This window comes from Rhinatrema bivittatum, chromosome 3, assembly GCF_901001135.1.
Source record: "Rhinatrema bivittatum chromosome 3, aRhiBiv1.1, whole genome shotgun sequence".
Lineage (NCBI taxonomy): Eukaryota > Metazoa > Chordata > Amphibia > Gymnophiona > Rhinatrematidae > Rhinatrema > Rhinatrema bivittatum.
In genome coordinates this window covers 544,645,364-544,665,372 of record NC_042617.1, presented here as the reverse complement: position 1 = coordinate 544,665,372, position 20,009 = coordinate 544,645,364, and the positions used below count along the sequence as shown (strand labels likewise).

At 43.2% G+C, this 20,009-nt stretch overlaps 1 protein-coding gene across 3 annotated transcripts in view; it reads right to left on the bottom strand.

Moving 5' to 3' along the window:
• Positions 1-20,009, bottom strand: part of TBC1D32 (TBC1 domain family member 32) — a 661,976-nt gene that overhangs the window by 490,333 nt on the left and 151,634 nt on the right. For all 3 annotated transcript variants that reach the window (XM_029596414.1, XM_029596412.1, XM_029596413.1), the window contains one exon: positions 14,869-14,928. In XM_029596414.1, coding sequence (XP_029452274.1) covers positions 14,869-14,928 — 60 coding nt within the window. The remainder of the gene's footprint in view (positions 1-14,868; positions 14,929-20,009) is intronic.

The following is a 20,009-nucleotide window of genomic DNA, read 5'->3' as shown; positions in this document are numbered from 1 at the left end:
ATCAGTTCCTCTACTGGCACCTCTCCCTTCCAGGTAGTATAAGGGAGACAACCCTTGCCTCCTCTTCCCTTATTGCTCTCCATAACCCCACCCCCCCCCCCCTGCCGCCAGTTGACAGCCACCAATCTGCACAAAATTTGGCCACAGACTGAGGAATTGATCCACAAAGCCAGCTTACAGGCCAAGAAGACAGCTGACCGCCACAGACGACCGGCACCCCAATTTCACCCTGCGGAAAAGGTCTGGCTGAGCACACGCAACATCCACCTTAGGGTTCTGTCTATGAAATTCGCACCTCGTTATATTGGTCCTTTTCCCGTTGTGCAGCTCATTGGGTCAGTCTCTTACCGGCTGTGGCTACCATCCTGTCTCAAGATACACGACATCTTCCATGTCTCCCTGCTGAAACCCTTCTCGCAAGTTACCTGAACCCTCCAAGATTTCGACAGAGGAAGATCAGATTTTTGACAAGAGATTCTGGATGTCAGTCGTCGCCGGAACCGCTAGGAGTACCTCATATCGTGGCGGGGCTTTGACCCCGAAGAAAATACGTGGGAACCCGCCTCTAACATACTAGATAGGAAACTCTTGCGCCAGTTCCACATTGCCCACCCCCGGAAACCCAAACCCCCTGGGAGGGGGCTTAAAAGGAGGGGTACTGTTGCGCAGGCCAGCCACGCGACCATCCCCATTTACCGGCGCCTCCTGTCCCTCCGCAGCGATTCCTCTGCGTCTTGCCCGGGGCGCCTCCCTCGCTCGAGGCTCCAACGAGGTTGGACGCAGGCGTGGGCGGGCCTCCAGACGCTCACCCCGCCTCTCTTAAAGGGACTCGAGAGCAGGAAGTGCCCCAGTCCCGGGAAATGACGTCAGGTCCAGCACTCCTTATAACCCTAGGTCCCGGCAATCTGCTTTGCCTTGCAACAGGTCTGCTCTGCGAGTAGCTGCCGCTGTGCATTCTTCTGTTTCCTGTCTGTGCCCCGACCTTGGATTGTACCTGGACTCTGCTTGCCTGCTACCTGTCTCAGACCTTGGATTGCACCCAGATTCTGCCTATCTGCCTGCCGCCTGTCTCTGACCTTGGATTGTACCTGGACTCTGACTGTCCGCTGCCTGCCCCTGACCTCGGTACGTGTTTGGACTCCATCCATTCAAGTGAGGGTCTTTCTGGTTCCTCCACCTCCAGTTCCACCCACCGATGGCAAGGTCCTGCGGGTCATTCTCGCAGCTATTGCTAACCTCGCCTTGGCCTAGGGTCCACACAGCCAACATTCAGCCTCTGCCCCCTTCCTTACTCCAGAGGCAGAGCACCTCCCTGGTTGTAGCCTCCCCCTCCTTAGCTGGGGAATGGGTCAGCTCCATAACATCCACACTTCTAAGACCTCTGTGCACCCTATCGTACTGAGAACAAAATTGCAGATGAGCTCTTTTATAATTTGTAAAACATCTTAAAATTCAGACATAGCAATTCCAAGAATATGCACATTTCTCTGCTGCCTTTTTTCCAGATCTTCCTGTTTCTACTTAAACATATTATCTTGCTCAAGAGCCCTGTGAAGCAGTACCCCTATGTTCGCTTAAACTGGTGCCTTTGTGAGAGAGAGTTCTGTGGGTGGGGCTCAGCAGGGGAAGAATAATAGCTGGGATCCAGGAGGGGATAGTCAGACCAGTCCCAAGTCTCCAGGAGAAAGGCAGCTCCTGTAGAATATTGCTGTCCAAGCACTGAGATGTAACAAAGCTATATGAGAACTGAGGGAAGCAGTATTTAACTGTGAATAATTTGAGTATACTGTCCTGAAGGTAAAGGCAGTCTAATGAGTATGTATTAAAGTGGCAAATAATGATAAAGTGTTTTAAGAAAAGCTGGAGTCAGTTCATTGTTCACTGTTTGTCCCAGAAGCCCTCTTTGGGAATATCACCATGAAGTCAATCTGTTCACAATATTTATTTAATTTTGCATGACTCTTGCATCCAAAGCCATAACCTCTGTTCTCAGCTTGGAGATTGTATTAATTATATCCAAGCGCAGACATACTGACAGGCTGATCCAAAGACTGGTCCATTGTGCCAGGCACACCAGGAGCCAAAGCCTCAGCCATGCTGCCTCTGTGGGTTTGAGAGTCTCAAGATTTCCTACTGAATTTTGATAGGACTTCTGAACAATGTTGTTTAGCTTCCATAAAAACACAGCAAGTTCACTGGTTCTCAAGAAAAAGAAGACAAAAAAACCCTCCAGAGAAGATATGTCACATCCACCACCAAACTGCAGTCCCCAGGCAAAGACAAATCCTGCAAGTAAGATGACTAAAGTACGCTGCACCTATTTGACTCCCCCATGAATCAGCCTGATTTCCAGCAGGCTATGTTTCTCATGCAGAAATCAGTTGCTGCTGATAAACCACTGGAACTACTGCAGCCCCAAAGTCAGTATTCGCGATTTTCCACACTTCATTGCCGGTTCAACGGAGAGCTGACTCACAATAAATGAAAAAAATGTTCCCAACTACAGAATGGTACCCTGCACCTGCTCACAACAAAATCAAAGAGCCATCTTGCCTGCCAGACTCGGCCTCTTCACATGAGAAAAGCCAGCCCAAAATGAAGGAAATGTGCCAGACACAGAGACTGGATGACTTGGGGCTACATAAAAGATTAGGAACTAAAACAAAACAAAAAAACCACTACAATGCCGCAATAAATGAAAAAAGTCCCATAAGGGAAGGAGCACAGGGATCAGGCGGTCATCACTCCCAGTGGCTTGCTAGCACCCTATTTGAATCCATCTTAACTATTTGTTTCCTAATTTGTCACAACCTATTGTTATAATTGTTTTCAAAGATAAAGAGATCACTAGTGAATACATATAATGTAAATTACAGCCATGGGAATTTTTCTATGTAGAACAGACTCTTACAGGATAATTTTGTCAGGTCAGATTATGGCATAGGTATATTCCAAAATGTAGGTTATAAAGTTTAGATTTCCATGATATCATTAGTGATCACAAGGTCTAGAGAGCCTCAGTTTAACATCCTCTCTAAATAACAACGAGTAGGTTAATGATCTCGAATGACATATATGACATACTGAAAAGGAAAGGGACCATCAGATGACAACTAGTACTACACTCTCAAGCATTTAATGGCTCTTGAAGGCCTCACTGAAATGGCCAAATATTGTTAGGTTTCTGAGACCTCACAGGAATAGAGACTGAGGTGATAAAACTGCAGATTTAAAAAATTTACACTTAGAAGAAATCAGTGAATTTCTGATGTTCAATGTATTTCTAAATTGGATTCTAGTAGCCAATTTGGTCTGACAAAGTGAATTTTAATGCCATAGTTTTGATGGAATAGCTATTGAAAGGATACTCCTGTTTTGGGGTCTGAATTATCTCCTAGCTTCTATTCTCGCAGCAAACAAATGATTCATATTTCCATAACATTTAAGCAGAGATTAAACATTTAAAAGTTGGTATTTTTTACTTTCCTTCTTTATCTGTTTGTCTTAGGATATGTGTGAGATGGTCTTTTGACCAACCTTTGATAGATAATATTTCTATTACTGCTCTCTGAACATTGTTGAATAGCATTTTCATCACAAATTATGTACTTTCATAGGTCTTTGAAGGAATAAAGACATTTATTAAAAATAAAAATTTTGAAGCTAATAACAAAGGACAGATGAACTCTGGAAGGCAGTGGTGGTGAACTGCTAGCATTTTTAGCATGTATTGCAATGCTACTTGGTAAAAGAAAAAAAAATCAAACTCTAAATTTTCATAGTTCCTCATAAAAAGTATTAATACTACCAGGCATAAGTGGAAACACTACCTTTATATAGTTTGAGTCAGCACCAAAAATAAAAAACAGATATACAGAATACCCACATTGTTGGACTTAGCTAAATCAGATGGCAATTTGTGCGCAGAGTCCCATTGTGTTTCAGAAAAAACCACTAGCATACCAAAATAGCTGTATACAAATACAGTTATCTGACTGCAATGAAAAATGGCCAAGAAAAATATTTCTGACACTATGAGACAAAGCTGTACAATCAAGGTATTGGCCAATACTTTAAAAGAACACACAATAATTGCTAATGTTCATCCTCGATCAGTTAAGATTTTATACAGATTGGGATAACCCTTCTTGTGCTATGATGAATTTATATATAGCAAAGATAACTTTGTAACATCACAAGTAACCTATTCGGAAAATATATAGAGAAATCACTACTTACCTGATAATTTCCGGTTCTTTAATATAGACAGGTTAATCCACAACCAGTGGGTTATACACCTCTACCAGCAGATGGAGAAGGAGCAAAGCTGAGATCACAGTATATATACCCCTGCACTGACATCAACCCGCCAGTATTCACTACAAAAGCCAACTGTGAACAACTAAATACATGATCTTAACTATTAACAGACAACCATTCAAACGCTCATTAACAGGAAAACATTGAGCTCAGACAAAAAATGTAATATCACTAATCTAGGGACTGGACCTGACACTTACCAGTAATCCTCGGAAACACAGCTATTCAGGAGGACAACAGCACCACTATCTGGCAGCCAAGGGTGGGAAGGTGGATTAATCTGTCTTCATGAAAGAAAAGGAAATTATCAGATAAGTAGCAATTGCTTCTTTCTTAGTATTCAGACAGGTTAATCCATGACCAGTGGGATGTATAAAAGCTACTCATAAACAGGGTGGTGGCCGCCCGCAGTCTGAACAACACCGCACGCATGAAGGCTGCGTCTTCCCAGACCTGCACATCCAGGCAGTAATGCCTGGAAAAGGTGTGTAAAGAGCACCACATCACAGCTCGGCAAATCTCAATAGAAGACAACAATCTAATCTCCGCCATGACACTGCCTGAGCCCTAGAGGAGTCTTAACCTGACTAGGCAACAGCTGCTCAGCATCTACATACGCGGCCGTGATAACCTCCTTAAAATAGAGGGTCATCCTAGCCCACGACACCGGCTCACCCTCTTTACCCCGCCGTGGAGTATAAATAGCCAGTCCGTCTTCCTGAGAAGTTTAGAAACTTCCAAATACCTCATGATATGCCGCTTGACATCCAAAGTCCATAACAGACAATATTCATCCACATCTCTCTCCCTGTCCAGTGTTGGCAGGGAAACCAATTGTTCAAATGAAAATCCGAAACCACCTTCAGCAAAAAAGATGGAACAATTCACAGCTCAACCACTCCCAGAATCACTTGCAGGAATAGTTCCCAGCAAGACAGAGCCTGCAGATCAGAAACTTCGCACAGAACATTGTCCTCAAAATAAGTAACCTCAAGCAGAAGTTATGCAGTGCTGAAAAGGTGGGACCCACCAGAAAATCCAGGACCAGATTAAGGACATGTTGCATTTTGCCGCCTGCAGAGGCCTGTGAGCAGCTCACTCACCTCCTGACTCCCCGAGACGCCACCAGTTCCTGCTTCCAGTGCAGGTCAGAAAAGTCACCGTCGCTGATGCTGAGCTGTGGCAGAAGACGCTGCTGACTCAGCTCAGTGCTGCCCCACTGGTCTTCCATCGCGGCCAGAACACCACCAATGATGCCACCGACTTCCTCCTACACCCGACGCCATCTAAGTGTGTGCACCTCTGCAAGGAATTTAAAGGGTCACGGCAGGAAATGCCCTGCAGCCCTTCTTGATTATGTCACGCCTGTAACCCTAAAAAAGGGCTTAATTGCCAGTTCAGCTTTGCATTTGCAAGGATCTTCATGGTCATCCATGGTGTCTTTGGCCTTCAATGGTCAAGCTCCTGTCTTGATAGTCTCCATGTTACCTGTTCCATAGTCCTGGTCTCTTGTCAGTTCCTTGTCCAAGTTTTTGTTTCCACCAAGTCTTTTGAGTCTTCGCTTCCTCCAAGTCTTCTGAGACTTTCTTCGACCAAGTCTTCTGAGTCTTCAGAGCCCTGCACCCAAGTCCTGCATTTGGCATGGACCATGACCAGCCCATGGCTGTGCAGATCACCCAAGTCATGGGGCCAAGTCTTCCAAGTCTATAGAATCCTGTCTCTCGTCTCCAGAATGTCCATCCAAGTATCCAAATTCCAAGTGTGCCTTCGTCATAGTCCGCAACCTGCCCACGGCAATGTAGAGCACCTCATATCATAAGGTCTGCTCCCAAGACCGTCTTTGCTGGGTCAAGTCCTTGGAGCCCATCCTTTTTTTAAAGTTCAATATCCAAGTTCCAAGTCAAGTCTCGAGTTCAAAGTTCCTAGTCTTGTTTTTAGTTCCGGTTTCTTGGAGCTTGTCCAGCCAGCGGATCTCCTAGTTCCTTGTCCCAAGCCATATTCCTTGGTTCCAAGTGTTGTTCCTTGTGTCAAGCTATGTTTCTCATTCTGAGTGATGTTCCTCATTTCTAAGTAATGTTCCAAGGGAGGTTCTTCATTCCAAGGAAGGTTCCTCGTTCCGAGTCTTCAATGCCTTTGTCTAAATTCCAAGTCATGACCATGTTTTCTGTCCTCGACCTCCATCTATCCTGAAGCACAAGCAAAGTGGCAGGTCCAAAAGGGCATTCGAGTGACTAGAGGGCTATCCCAGAGACCAGCATTGCATTCTTGGGTCTCACTCTTGGTGCATGCAGGCTCAGTAGAGGCCTGAGCGATCCAGTCCAAGCTATGTTACAAGTCCAGCCCGTGCCCAGATACACTCGCCTCCCATGGTATGTACCTTGGAGCCTCGCCCTGAGGTTGTGCCATGGTTCAAGAGCTCATTCTCTCGAGCAAGTGACCGCATTCCCGCGTTCAGAACAGATTGCAAAGGACTTGTATGGATAGCGAGGCCCCGCCTGAAACAGGGCACTGGCAACAGCAAGAGGGTCGAAGATGCTTCACCCCTTTCAAGAACAAGGCGTCAGCCGTATGGGCCGACAAGGGTTCAACCATTCACCTGACCTCGGAAACAGGCAAAAGTCACCATCTGTACCTTCAAGTAATTAAGGGCCAAGCCCTTATTCAACCCATCCTGCAGAAATCCAAAATAAGCAGGATCTTAACCGAATGAGGATGAACCCCTCATTCCTCACACCAAGCCTCAAACACTCTCCAAACTTTCGTGCTCAAAGCAAGGTGGAATCACAGCAGTTGAATATCCACACTTCAGCAACTGAGCCCTCTCAAGGGCCATACCGAAACACAAAATTGAGTCAGATCTTCATGAAGAATAGGTCTCTGTTATAGCAGATCTCTATGGACCGGTAATCAGAGAGGAGTGTCCACCAGTAGCCTCCGCAGATCTGCATACCAAGGCTTCCTGGGCCAATCTGGCATCACCAGAAACACCAACCCCATGTGTCTCTCAATCTTCCAAATCATTCTGCTCAACATGAGCCACTGGGAAAAAGCATACAGAAGCTTGCCTTCCGGCCACTCCTGCACGAGGGCATCAATGCCCAAAGATTTCAGATTTCTCCTGCGACTGAAGAAGCGAGGAACCTTTGCATTGGGTGATGTCGCCAGCAAGTTTAGAAACAGAAGGCCCCAACAGCTCACTATGGGCTGGAATGCTTCGTTTGACAATTCCCATTCTCCTGGATCCATACTCTGTCTGCTGAGAAAGTCGGCTCATACATTGTATTTTCCTGCATTGTGTGAGGCTGAGATCTCCTGAAGACGTACTTCTACCCATTCCATGAGTTGACCTATTTCCTGAGACACTTGCTGGCTCTTGGTTCCTCTCTGGCGATTAACGTAAGCCACCGTCGTCACATTGTCCAACATCATTTGGGCCACTCGACCTGCAAGTGGTCGACAAATCATAAGTATTCCAACCGAATGGCACGACTGATATTCCAGAGAGACTCCTACATACTCCAATACCTCTACGCTGTCAACTCCTGACAGTGAGCCTCCCAACCCTGGAGGCTCGCATCCATCGTGAGTACCAGCCGGTCCAGTGTTTGTATGGGAACGCCCTTCCTTAGATGATCCACTTGCGACCACCACTACAATTGGATGCCAATCTCCTCCGGTAATTGAAGCCATATCGAATACGCTTGAGACTGTGTACTCCAACATGCAAGCAGTGTGTGCTGAAGAGGACACATATCCACCCTTGCCCACGGAACCACCTCTAAGGTAGCTGCCATCAACCCAAGCACCTGTAGATAAGACCACACCATCGGGCATATTGTTTCTGTCAATAGTCGCACCTGCACCATCAGCTTCTGAATGTTGATCTCTGTTAGGAACACCCTGCCTTATTTCATGTTGAAACCAACATCGAGATACTCCAATGTCTGAGATGACTACAGATTGCTCTTGGCCAAGTTCACAATCCAACCTAGTCCCTGTAGCAAGGAGATCACTTTGCACGAGGCCTGAAGACTCTCTTTCATGCTCTTGGCCTGAATTAGCCAATCTTCTAAGTACGGGTGGACAAGAATGCCATCTTTAGCTTTTCCTCATAGGGGAGCCATTCCATGCCCCATCTTTTTTGAGATGTGGTGACCAGAACTGCACACTGTATTCAAGATGCAGTCTCGCCATGGAGTGATACAGATGCATTATGACATCCACCATTTTATTTTCCATTCCCTTCCTAATAAATCCTAACATACTGTTTGCTTTTTTGACCGCCACTGCACACTGATCCAGATTAGGGTGAAGGACCCTTCTTGGGTACAATGAAATAAATGGAATATCGGCCCGTATTTTATTGAGACAAGGGCACTGGAATTACTGACCTCAGGCTGAGGAGCCTTGACAACGTACACTACCCTGCCTTTCTCTTCTGCAGAGAGCTGCGAGGATACACCATGAAAATGGACTCCAGAGCATAGCCATCTCTTATCTCCAGAACCCACTGGTCTAACGTGACCTCGACCCACCTCTGATAAAAAAGAGAGACATGTGACCCCCCCCATCTCCTGTTCCTGGGAGGTAGGTTGGCACACCCTCATTGAGGGGGTCAGGGGGAACCGGTATTCAAGCCCACGTTCCGTCTGGGCTGCCTGAGATAAAAGACTGAGACCTACCCAAATGTCGAGCCCTCTGAGAAGTCACTCCTCTCAAACATCAAAAATGGTTGAAACCCCTAGCATGAACTTTCGTGCAAAATGAGCGCAGGCTTGATTTTTATTCTCTTGTAACCAAGGGACCTAGGGCTCACCCCACTTATTGGCAATTTTTTCCCAACTCACTCCCAAACAAGAGTGATCCTTTAAAAGTCAATTTCATAAGATTAGCCTTTATTAGCCAACCAATTCCACAGTCATAGCTGACACCTGGCTGCTATCACTAAAGCCAATCCTCTGCCAGAAGTGCGGACTAGGTCTCAGCCCGCAACCTCTAATAAGACAGTTGCCAGTTCCATTACCTCCCTGGAATTCAAAACAGACTCATCAACTTTCTGAGAGAGAAGCAAGCAAGAGCAAGCCACCGGAGAATAGCAAGAGGCTATCAGCAAATTCATTGCCACCGCCTCAAATGCCTGCTTAAGGATAGCCTCAATTCTCCTATCCTCTGCATCCTTCAATGCTGTTCACCCTTCTACAGGGATAGTCATCCATAAGGACATAACATAAAATGTTGTACTGGGTCAGACCAAGGGTCCATCAAGCCCAATATTCTGTTTCTAACAGTGCCAAATCCAAGTCACAAGTACCTGGAAAGTACCCAAATATTAAATAGCTCTCAAGCTACTATTGCTTATTAATTAATAGCAGTTTATGGATTTTTCCTTTAGGAACTTATCCAAACCTTTTTTAAACCCAGTTACACTAACTGCAGAGACACAACCTCTGACAATAAATTCCCTAGCTTAACTATGCGCTGAGTGCAAAAATAATTTTCTTCAATTTGTTTTAAATGAGCTACTTGCTAACTTCATGGAGTGCTCCCTAGTGCATCTATTATCTATTATCTGAGAGAGTAAATATATGATTTACATTAACTGTTCAAGTCCCTTCATGATTTTGTAGACCTCTATCATATCCCCCCTCAGTCATCTCTTCTCCAAACTGAATAGCCCTAATTTCTTTAGCTTTTCCTCATAGGGGAGCCATTCCATGCCCCATCTTTTTTGAGAAGTGGTGACCAGAACTGCACACTCTATTCAAGGTGCAGTCTCAACATGGAGCGATACAGATGCATTATGACATCCACCATTTTATTTTCCATTCCCTTCCTAATAATTCCTAACATACTGTTTGCTATTTTGACCGCCACCGCATACTGAGTCGATTTCAATGTATTATCCATATGATGCCTAGACCTCTTTCCTGGGTGGTAACTCCTGAGAAAGACCCTAACATTGTGTAACTACAGCAAAGGTTATTTTTCCCTAGATGCATTATCTTGCACTTGTCCACATTAAATTTCATCTGCCATTTGGAAGCCCAATTTTCCATTTTCACAAACTGCCTGAGATTTAACTACTCTACATAATTTTGTGTCATCTGCAAATTTGATCACCTCATTCATCGTACCCTTTTCAGCTCATTTATAAATATATTAAAATGTATCGGTCCAAGTACAGATCCCTTGGTGACGGCACATACTAGTGCATCCACTTTCAGAAGGCGCAACTGTTCTCTCCCTGCCAGATCCAGGGAGTACAGCGCGTCCAAGGCTCATCCTCCTTTAAAATCAGCTTCCGGGGCACTCTATTCAAGATCAATCAATTCTTGAATAGCATCCATAATGGGGAAGAAACATGGTGCTTTTTGTAAAGAAACTAAAATGGGATTCTTTGATAAAAATGAGAAAAACTGTTAGAAAAAAAAACTGAAAAGAGCAGCTACAAAAGTAAAAAATGTCCAAGAGGCGTGGTCATTGTTAAAAAATACCATTCTAGAAGCACAGTCCAGATGTATTCCACACATTAAGAAAGGTGGAAAGAAGGCAAAACGATTACCGGCATGGTTAAAAGGGGAGGTGAAAGAAGCTATTTTAGCCAAGAGATCTTCATTCAAAAATTGGAAGAAGGATCCAACAGAAGAAAATAGGATAAAGCATAAACGTTGGCAAGTTAAATGTAAAACATTGATAAGACAGGCTAAGAGAGAATTTAAAAAGAAGTTGGCTGTAGAGGCAAAAACTCACAGTAAAAACTTTTTAAAATATATCTGAAGCAGAAAGCCTGTGAGGGAGTCAGTTGGACTGTTAGATGATCGAGGGGTTAAAGGGGTACTTAGAGAAGATAAGGCCATCGCGGAAAGATTAAATGATTTCTTTGCTTCGGTGTTTACTGAAGAGGATGTTGGGGAGGTACCCGTAATGGAAAAGGTTTTCATGGGTAATGATTCAGATGGACTGAATCAAATCATGGTGAACCTAGAAGATGTGGTAGGCCTGATTGACAAACTGAAGAGTAGTAAATTACCTGGACTGGATGGTATACACCCCAGAGTTCTGAAGGAACTAAAAAATGAAATTTCAGACCTATTAGTAAAAATTTGTAACCTATCATTAAAATCATCCATTGTACCTGAAGACTGGAGGATAGCAAATTTAACCCCAATATTTAAAAAGGGCTCCAGGGGCGATCTGGGAAATTACAGACCGATTAGCCTGACTTCAGTGCCAGGAAAAATAGTGGAAAGTGTTCTAAACATCAAAATCACAGAACATATAGAAAGACATGGTTTAATGGAGAAAGTCAGCGTGGCTTTACCCAGGGCAAGTCTTGCCTCACAAATCTGCTTCACTTTTTTGAAGGAGTTAATAAACATGTGGATAAAGGTGAACCGGTAGATATAGTATACTTGGATTTTCAGAAGGCATTTGACAAAGTTCCTCATGAGAGGCTTCTAGGAAAAGTAAAAAGTCATGGGATAGGTGGCGATGTCCTTTCGTTGATTGCAAACTGGCTAAAAGACAGGAAACAGAGTGTAGGATTAAATGGACAATTTTCTCAGTGGAAGGGTGTGGACAGTGGAGTGCCTCAGGGATCTGTATTGGGACCCTTACTTTTCAATATATTTATAAATGATCTGGAAAGAAATACGACGAGTGAGATAATCAAATTTGCAGATGACACAAAATTGTTCAGAGTAGTTAAATCACAAGCAGATTGTGATAAATTGCAGGAAGACCTTGTGAGACTGGAAAATTGGGCATCCAAATGGCAGATGAAATTTAATGTGGATAAGTGCAAGGTGATGCATATAGAGAAAAATAACCCATTCTATAATTACACAATGTTGGGTTCCATATTAGGTGCTACAACCCAAGAAAGAGATCTAGGTGTCACAGTGGATAACACATTGAAATAGTCGGTTCAGTGTGCTGCAGCAGTCAAAAAAGCAAACAGAATGTTGGGAATTATTAGAAAGGGAATGGTGAATAAAATGGAAAATGTCATAATGCCTCTGTATCGCTCCATGGTGAGACCGCACCTTAAATACTGTGTACAATTCTGGTCACCGCATCTCAAGAAAGATATAACTACGATGGAGAAAGTACAGAGAAGGGCTACCAAAATGATAAGGGGAATGGAACAGCTCCCCTATAAGGAAAGACTAAAGAGGTTAGGACATTTCAGCTTGGAGAAGAAACGACTAAGGGGGGATATGATAGAGATGTTTAAAATCATGAGAGGTCTAGAATGGGTAGATGTGAATCTGTTATTTACTCTTTCGGATAGTACAAAGACTAGGGGGCACTCCATGAAGTTAGCATGGGGCACATTTAAAATTAATGGGAGAAAGTTCTTTTTTACTCAACGCACAATTAAACTCTGGAATTTGTTGCCAGAGGATATGGTTAGTGCAGTTAGTATAGCTATGTTTAAAAAAGAATTGGATTAGTTCTTGGAGGAGAAGTCCATTACCTGCTATTAAGTTCACTTAGAGAATAGTCACTGCCATTAGCAATGGTAACATGGAATAGACCTAGTTTTTGGGTACTTGCCAGGTTCTTATGGCCTGGATTGACCACTGTTGGAATCAGGTTGCTGGGCTTGATGGACCCTTGGTCTGAGCCAGTATGGCATTTTCTTATGTTCTTATGTTCTTATTCTTCTTTAGCTCAGATATGGAATTGCACCCGATACACCCAGCATCTTCAGTGCTGGGAGATCAGAGCTCGCAACTCATCTCTATGAAAGAAACGCAACATTGTTCTAAACGGCTCTGACCCCAGAAGAATTTCCCCTCCTTCTGGGAGTAAGGATTGCCTTCATCATCTGTGCCATCTGGGTCCCTATCAGCATGACTCACAGCAGGTCTAGACGTACTCTAACATTTACCCACAACACCAGATGTGTGTGGATCTGCAATCTGTGATTCTGAATTTTTAGGTTTGGCCAGCTCCGCCAACTGTGCCTAAAGAAAGGACTGCAGCCCTTGAATAAATTCTATCCAAGAAAGGACAGAAGGATCCATACCAAAACCAGGGGCATCGGACCTGCACCCACTGAGTTGTCTTCCCCTGCTAACAAACCAGTTAGAGAAGCCCACAAAACAAGGTGAAACCTCTGACAGCTACCCCTCCAGTCCCATTCTCGCATCATGCTGGGAAGGGCAGAGCTCAGCAAAATCAGCCAGAGACAACTCTCCCTGAGCCTCCAAGCAACGCTGACACAAATTAGAGGGGACGCCCAGCTGAGATGCCCAAATATGGCAAGCAGCACAAAGGGTAAGGCGCTTAGGCTTCTTTGATACTGGTGCCATGGATAAACACCCACTAGCAGCACACTCCCAAAGTGTGTCCATATAAGCAAGCCTGGACAGGGCACACAAAAACAAGCTTTGTTCAGTAAGCAAACACTATGGACGCCCAACATTTAGGCACCCAATACATGATCCAGGTAGGTGCCCACCCGGGCACGCAAGCGCGAACCAACATCAGACACTCATTCATGGCTTTCTTGCACGTAGAAAAGCGTGTGAACGCTGCCACAGTCTACCAAGCAGTGTCTGAGCAAAGCCTAAGAGCGGGGCCTAGCCAAAAGACTGCTTAACCTGCCAAGCTGCCATGACTCCCCAAGCTTCCCTGAAGACAGGAACGGTGTCGGATCAGCTTGCTGAGGCTCAAAAACCAGAAGGGGAATGGAATCCCTAAATTATCTCCCCTTCTTTTTTTTTTTTAAACATTTACTCTTTACCTGTGCTCAGGCCGCCCCGGCGGATTATAGAGTCGGTTTCCAGCTGCGGGGGGGGGGAAGGCAAGGCCTTCACCACCGCATTCGGCATCCTGCACCAGACCAAGGCATTCTACTGAGGGAGGGATCCACAGATATCACCTCAGGAAAACTCGACTGAGGGAGGGACCATAAAGTATCACCACAGCAGAGTGGGGCAAATTAATTTCCTTCCTTTTTCCTTCTAAAATTTTTATTTTTTAAGCAATCCCCAGTAGGGAGATGCACGTCCACCATCTGCTGGAGACGGAGTATACTGGCGGGCTGACGTCAGCTTTGCTCCATTTCAATCTGCTGATAGAGATGCCTAACCCACTGGTTATGGATTAACTTGTCTGAATGGTAAGAATGCATAATTTTACACTAATTTTCAAAAAGAATGTATACATATACGTACGCTTTGAAAATTAACCCACTGAAAGTACCCACATAAGTAACATGTAAATTACCCAGGTAAACATATAAAATTGAAAATAGGCACCTAATTGAAAACTGTGCCCCAGCCCTGCCACACCCCCAGCAATGTGTCCACACAATTTGGGTAAAACTGCACACCAGCATGACATATGCGCATATGTTTAATCACACATTGGATAATTTAATAAAAGGCTACTTATGCGCATAAAACAGCATTTTACACATGAAAATTAATTTGAAAATTATTGGCTTTATTGTAAACTACTTTGTCTTCCTTCTGGTGGATCTGGTGGTATAAAAGTTTACAAATAGAACAGAATATAGAAAAAGAACAGACTTACCAAAGACTTATATTTCTTTTCAAGAAGTCGAAGCACTACTGTTCTGCTATAATATGCATGCTAGAACAGAAACAAAAACACAAAATATTTAAATGACTTCAGTATGTGCACTATAAACAAAATATTGCAGTTCAAATGTAATTTATTATTTCAAACTTCCCTCACTCCACCAATCTTTTCCCTTTATAACTGTGAAAATAAAACTACTGGTATAAGTGTGAAAATGTATATAATGCAATATACCAGATGGTACAGAGTGTGTGTGTGTGTGTGTGTGTGTTTTCCTGGCCTGATGTGACTGAGGGGTACATATGGGCAGGCAAGGCATCTTTTCACACTGCCCTTACATTTTACTTGCTACTTTAACATAGTTTAAGCCTAACTCAGTTGTCATGCCAGTCTAGCTTTGGGAATATGAAATACAGATGCACCAAATATGTTTTAGAATAAAATTTACAGAGCTAAATATGTGAACTCTATAGAAGAGTTATTTATTTATTTATTTATTTATTTATTTAAAATACGTATAGCCTGCCTATAATAACAAAGTCATGCTGAGCAGAGTACAATGAACCAGAATATGACTGTGGCATTCAAATACCTAAAAGGTATAAACAACGCATGAAAGGCAAACAGTTATAAATGGGGAAAACGTTCTAGAACAAGAGGTCATAATATAATGCTCCAAGATGGTAGACTCAGGAGCAACATAAAAAAATATTTCTTCACTAATAGGGAGGTAGATACATGGAACAGCTTTCCAGTAACTAGAATTCAAGAAAATCTGGGTTAAGCACAGAGAATCTTTAGTTGTGAAGAAGTGAAAAGGAAGCCTGAGACCAATTAAGGTCTGTGGCAATGCACCAGGAAAGAAACTTGATAGAATAGAGGGGTCTTTCAGTCCTTATCTGACATTGGATTCTATGTTTTAATTCAGACACCATCCTTAACTTATTTTGCCCTAATATATAGAATTTTAACACTTGAAAGCTAATCACAAACACTGGTTGGGCAAAGTAGCACCTTGTATTAGCAATTGCATTGCCTTTTATTTCTAAATAATTATAATTACTGTAGCATTTTAATTATAAATTGAACCTGCCACTAATCAAGCTCAAAATTTATTTTAATGAAGTTTAATCTATCAGTAAATAACATCAGGGACCATATCTTTCTAGTCTTACAAAAAGTAGATATTATAGAGTTTAGATATTCTGAAATGGCAAATTATTTATTACTATCAATTGTTAATCTAAGCAACCAGATGTCCTATTTTAACAGGTCATAAAATAAACTGGGACTTTTATATATTGTTCAGTATTAATAATCACCCTGTATAAGGAAATATTTGGTCTTACCTGATTTTTTTTCTTTGAATTGCATAGGTTTTGCCTCTTTACCAGTAGATGGAGATAGGGAACAACTAGATTGCTGAATCTGCCCAAAATAAAGCTCCATGCAGACTACAGCTCTCCAGTATTTCTGTATCAAAGCAAAAAAAACAAACAAATCGTTCCCTGATGGCCTTTGGAGATAAAAGCAGAGCCTATCACCGATTGGCAATCATCGCTTTCAGTGCTGCTTCTCCTCTCCTCTGATCAAATGAACCTTTCACCTGAAAGCATTTGTGACCTTTAGATATCACAACAGAACTCTTCTCACATCCAGAGGGAGAGTTCTGATTTTCCACAATAAAGGATGGCAGACTCCATTTGAATCCTATGAAATGGTCAAAAATAGCTCTCTACAAGAGAGTGCCTGAAATTCCAATATGCACCCCGCTAAACAGATAGCTATTAGAAATACAGTCTTGAGTGCTAGGTCCTTTATCAATGCTCCTCTCAAGGGCTTGAATGGAGTCGAACACAAGGTACAAACACCAATTTGAGGTCCCAGGATGGTACGATAGGTCTTACTAGAGGACAGATATATTACACTCACTTCAGGAAGCACAAAATGTCCAGATGAGCTGACAGACATAACCTGCACCAGTCCCCTATAACAGGGATCGCCACCACTGGAACCTTGAGAGAATTCAATGCCAAACATTTCTGAAAATCAAACTGCAAAAAGGCTCAGAGCAACAGTAGCGGTGCTTTGAAAAGAGAGACCCCCCTTCTCTGAACATCAATCCTCATGCAATTTCCACACTCCAGCATATACTAGAGAGGTGGATCTCATCCATGCCTGTAAAAAGGTAGCCATAACCTCCTCTGAGTAGCCTCTGTGCCTCACCCTACTTCTTTCAATAGCCAAGCCATAAGACAAAATTGAGACAGGTTGTCCAATATAACAAGCCCCGAAACAAAAGCATCTGTTCCTGAGGAAGATGCAGTTGGGTCCCGACCTTGAGCCTCATTAGATGTGTACTAAGGGAACCTGCCCCAGTCTGAGGCCACCAGAACAATCATCCCCTGATACACCCCAATCCTCTGAAGAATTCTCCCCGCCATTGGCCAAGTTGGAAATGCATGTTGTTAGGGTGCTTTGAAAGGTTTTCCTATGAAGCTACTCTTATTGCACTGTGAAATTACACTGATCAGACTTGTAAAACTATCAAAGTTGCTGACATGCCAAATATGCTGAAATGCTAAAATGTAGGCTGGAAGTCAAAAAGTATGTTGAGTTCAGCCTTAATTTCATTATTGCCTTCTGGGCTCAATTTACAAGACATCACATGACTTACTAGAATCCCATCTCATAAACATATATGAGATAAAATTATAATGTCAACCAATTAGGAAAATGTTACAAAAACAAACTAGCTCATTGGTGTGTAAACTGAATTTTGTGTAAACAATGCTCTGCTACTTCTAAATTGCCTCTCCAGCAATATTCCATACCATATTCTATATAAAAGATCTTTCTTAAGCCGCCAATATGAAGTGTTTGTTTTGGTTAACCCACAACAATAAAGGAGAACTCCACACTGCCATAGCTGAGACAAATATATCCAACCCTGTGAATCTCCACTCTTTCCTGGAACTGAAGCAGCTCGCAGTTTTGGAGACTCTTGAGGTAGCCATGAGATCCATCAAAGGAATGCCCCATTTGTATATTATCATCGAGAAAGCAGAGATCACAAGCTCCCACTCCCTTAGATCCAGTGTGTGCCGACTCAGATAATATGACTGCACATTCTACACTCCTGCGATATATACGACTGACAGCACTTGTAGATGCTTTTCCAACCACCAGAGCAACAGAACAACTTTCAGGACTGCTCAGAAACATTTGGTCCCCTACACACACACACACATACATACTCACACCCATGTCCCACATACACCACTAGCATACCATTCTCGGATAAAATCCACACTGACTTTCCCTCGGATCATCAGTAAAAACTTTGGTAAGGCCTTCATTTTGAACCTTGTATCTAATCAGTTGATCGACCACTTTGTCTCCACTATACCCCAGAAACGCTATACCAATCAACCCTAACAGTGAGATCCTCAGCTGTTCAGATTGGCATCTGTCATTAACTTTATTCTACTGGGGGATTCCAACTCTTATTCCTCTTCACAAGTTTTGAATGTCTAGCCACTCGCCCTGGAATGGAAGTTTCACCTCGTAATTCTGAGACTGAGCCTTCCAATGTAAAAGAAGGGACCTCTGCAGTGATCTCACATGCACTCTTGACCAAGAAACCAAGTCCAATGCTTCTAATAGAAAACCCAGAACCTAAAAATAGTTCCAGACCCTTGGAGAGCAGTCTGCCAACAGATTCTGAATCTGAGTCCACAAATTGAAAAATTCTCTCTGATATCAAGCGCACTCTCCCTTTCCATGTATGCCCCCCCCCCCCCGCCCCCGATACTCCAGAGATTAGGGTAGAACCAGATTGCTTTCAGCAAAATTTATCACCCATCTAAGTTCTTGGAGGAGCGTATTATCCAGGTTGTACTTGTTCTACTCTTCTCTGACAACTTCACTTGAATCAATCAGTTGCTGTCATAGGGTGAACCAAAATTACTTCTTGGTGAAGCACCACAACCACAGCCACAGCCACCACCATTATCTTGAGAAAAAGTCCAATGAGCCATGGCCAGTACTAAAAAAAAAGTGCTCAAAACTGGAAGTGTCCACTCAAAACTGCAAACCTGAGGAATCTTTAGTGGTCTGGCCAGATGAGAATCTCCATGTAAAAATGGGGCACTTGCAAAACTTCATTGATCAATTACCAATCTAGGATGGGGCAAAAAGTACTATCTTTCCTAGGTACCACAAAGTAGATAGAATATCTTAACATGGTAACATAATAATGACAGCAAATAAAGACCAAATGGTCCATCCAGTCTGCTCAGCAAGCTGCTTATGGTTGTAGCTGCTGCTTCATGCAGGTTACCCCATGCCTTCTGTTAAAAGTAGTAAATGCAACACCATGCAGGTTACCTCCATGCACCCTTTTCTTCATTTCTAACCTCTAGCCTCTAGGAATCCAAAAATGATTATCCCATGCCTTTTGAATTCGTTTACGGTTTTCATCCTTACCACCTCTTCCAGCAGGCATTCCAGGCATCCACCACCCTCTCCGTGAAGATATATTTCATTTCATAATCACTAGTTCTATAGTTTCCTTTCCAATGCAAAAAGTTTGAAGTTCGTGCTTCATTAAAACCTTTCCATTATCTGAAGGTCTGTATCATGTCTTCCAGGGTATAAATATTTAGATCTTTCAGCATCTCCTCATAAGTCTTCCAATACAGACCCCACACCATTTTAGTCACCATTCCCTAGACTGCCTCCATCCCGTCTCTATTGTTTTTGGCATTCGATCTCAAGAGCTGATCACAATACTCCAGGTGAGGTCTCACCATGGACCTGAATAAGGGCATTATCACTTCCTTTTTCTTACTGATTATTCCTCTCTCTATGTAGATCAGCATCCTTCTGGCTTTGGCTATCACCTTGTCACATTGATTTGCTGCCTTCACAATGCCAGACACTATTCCCTAAGGTCAATTCCTAGTTCATCTTTTGCCACCCATTGTACACAGCTCTTTTGGATTACTGCATGGCAGATGCTTGACTCTATACTTTTTGGCACCTTTCCTCTGCCCATTCCTCCCTTGGGAGAGGAAACACCACTGCCAAATGGAAGAGACAGTCCAGAGTAACCCTCACTGCCACTCATT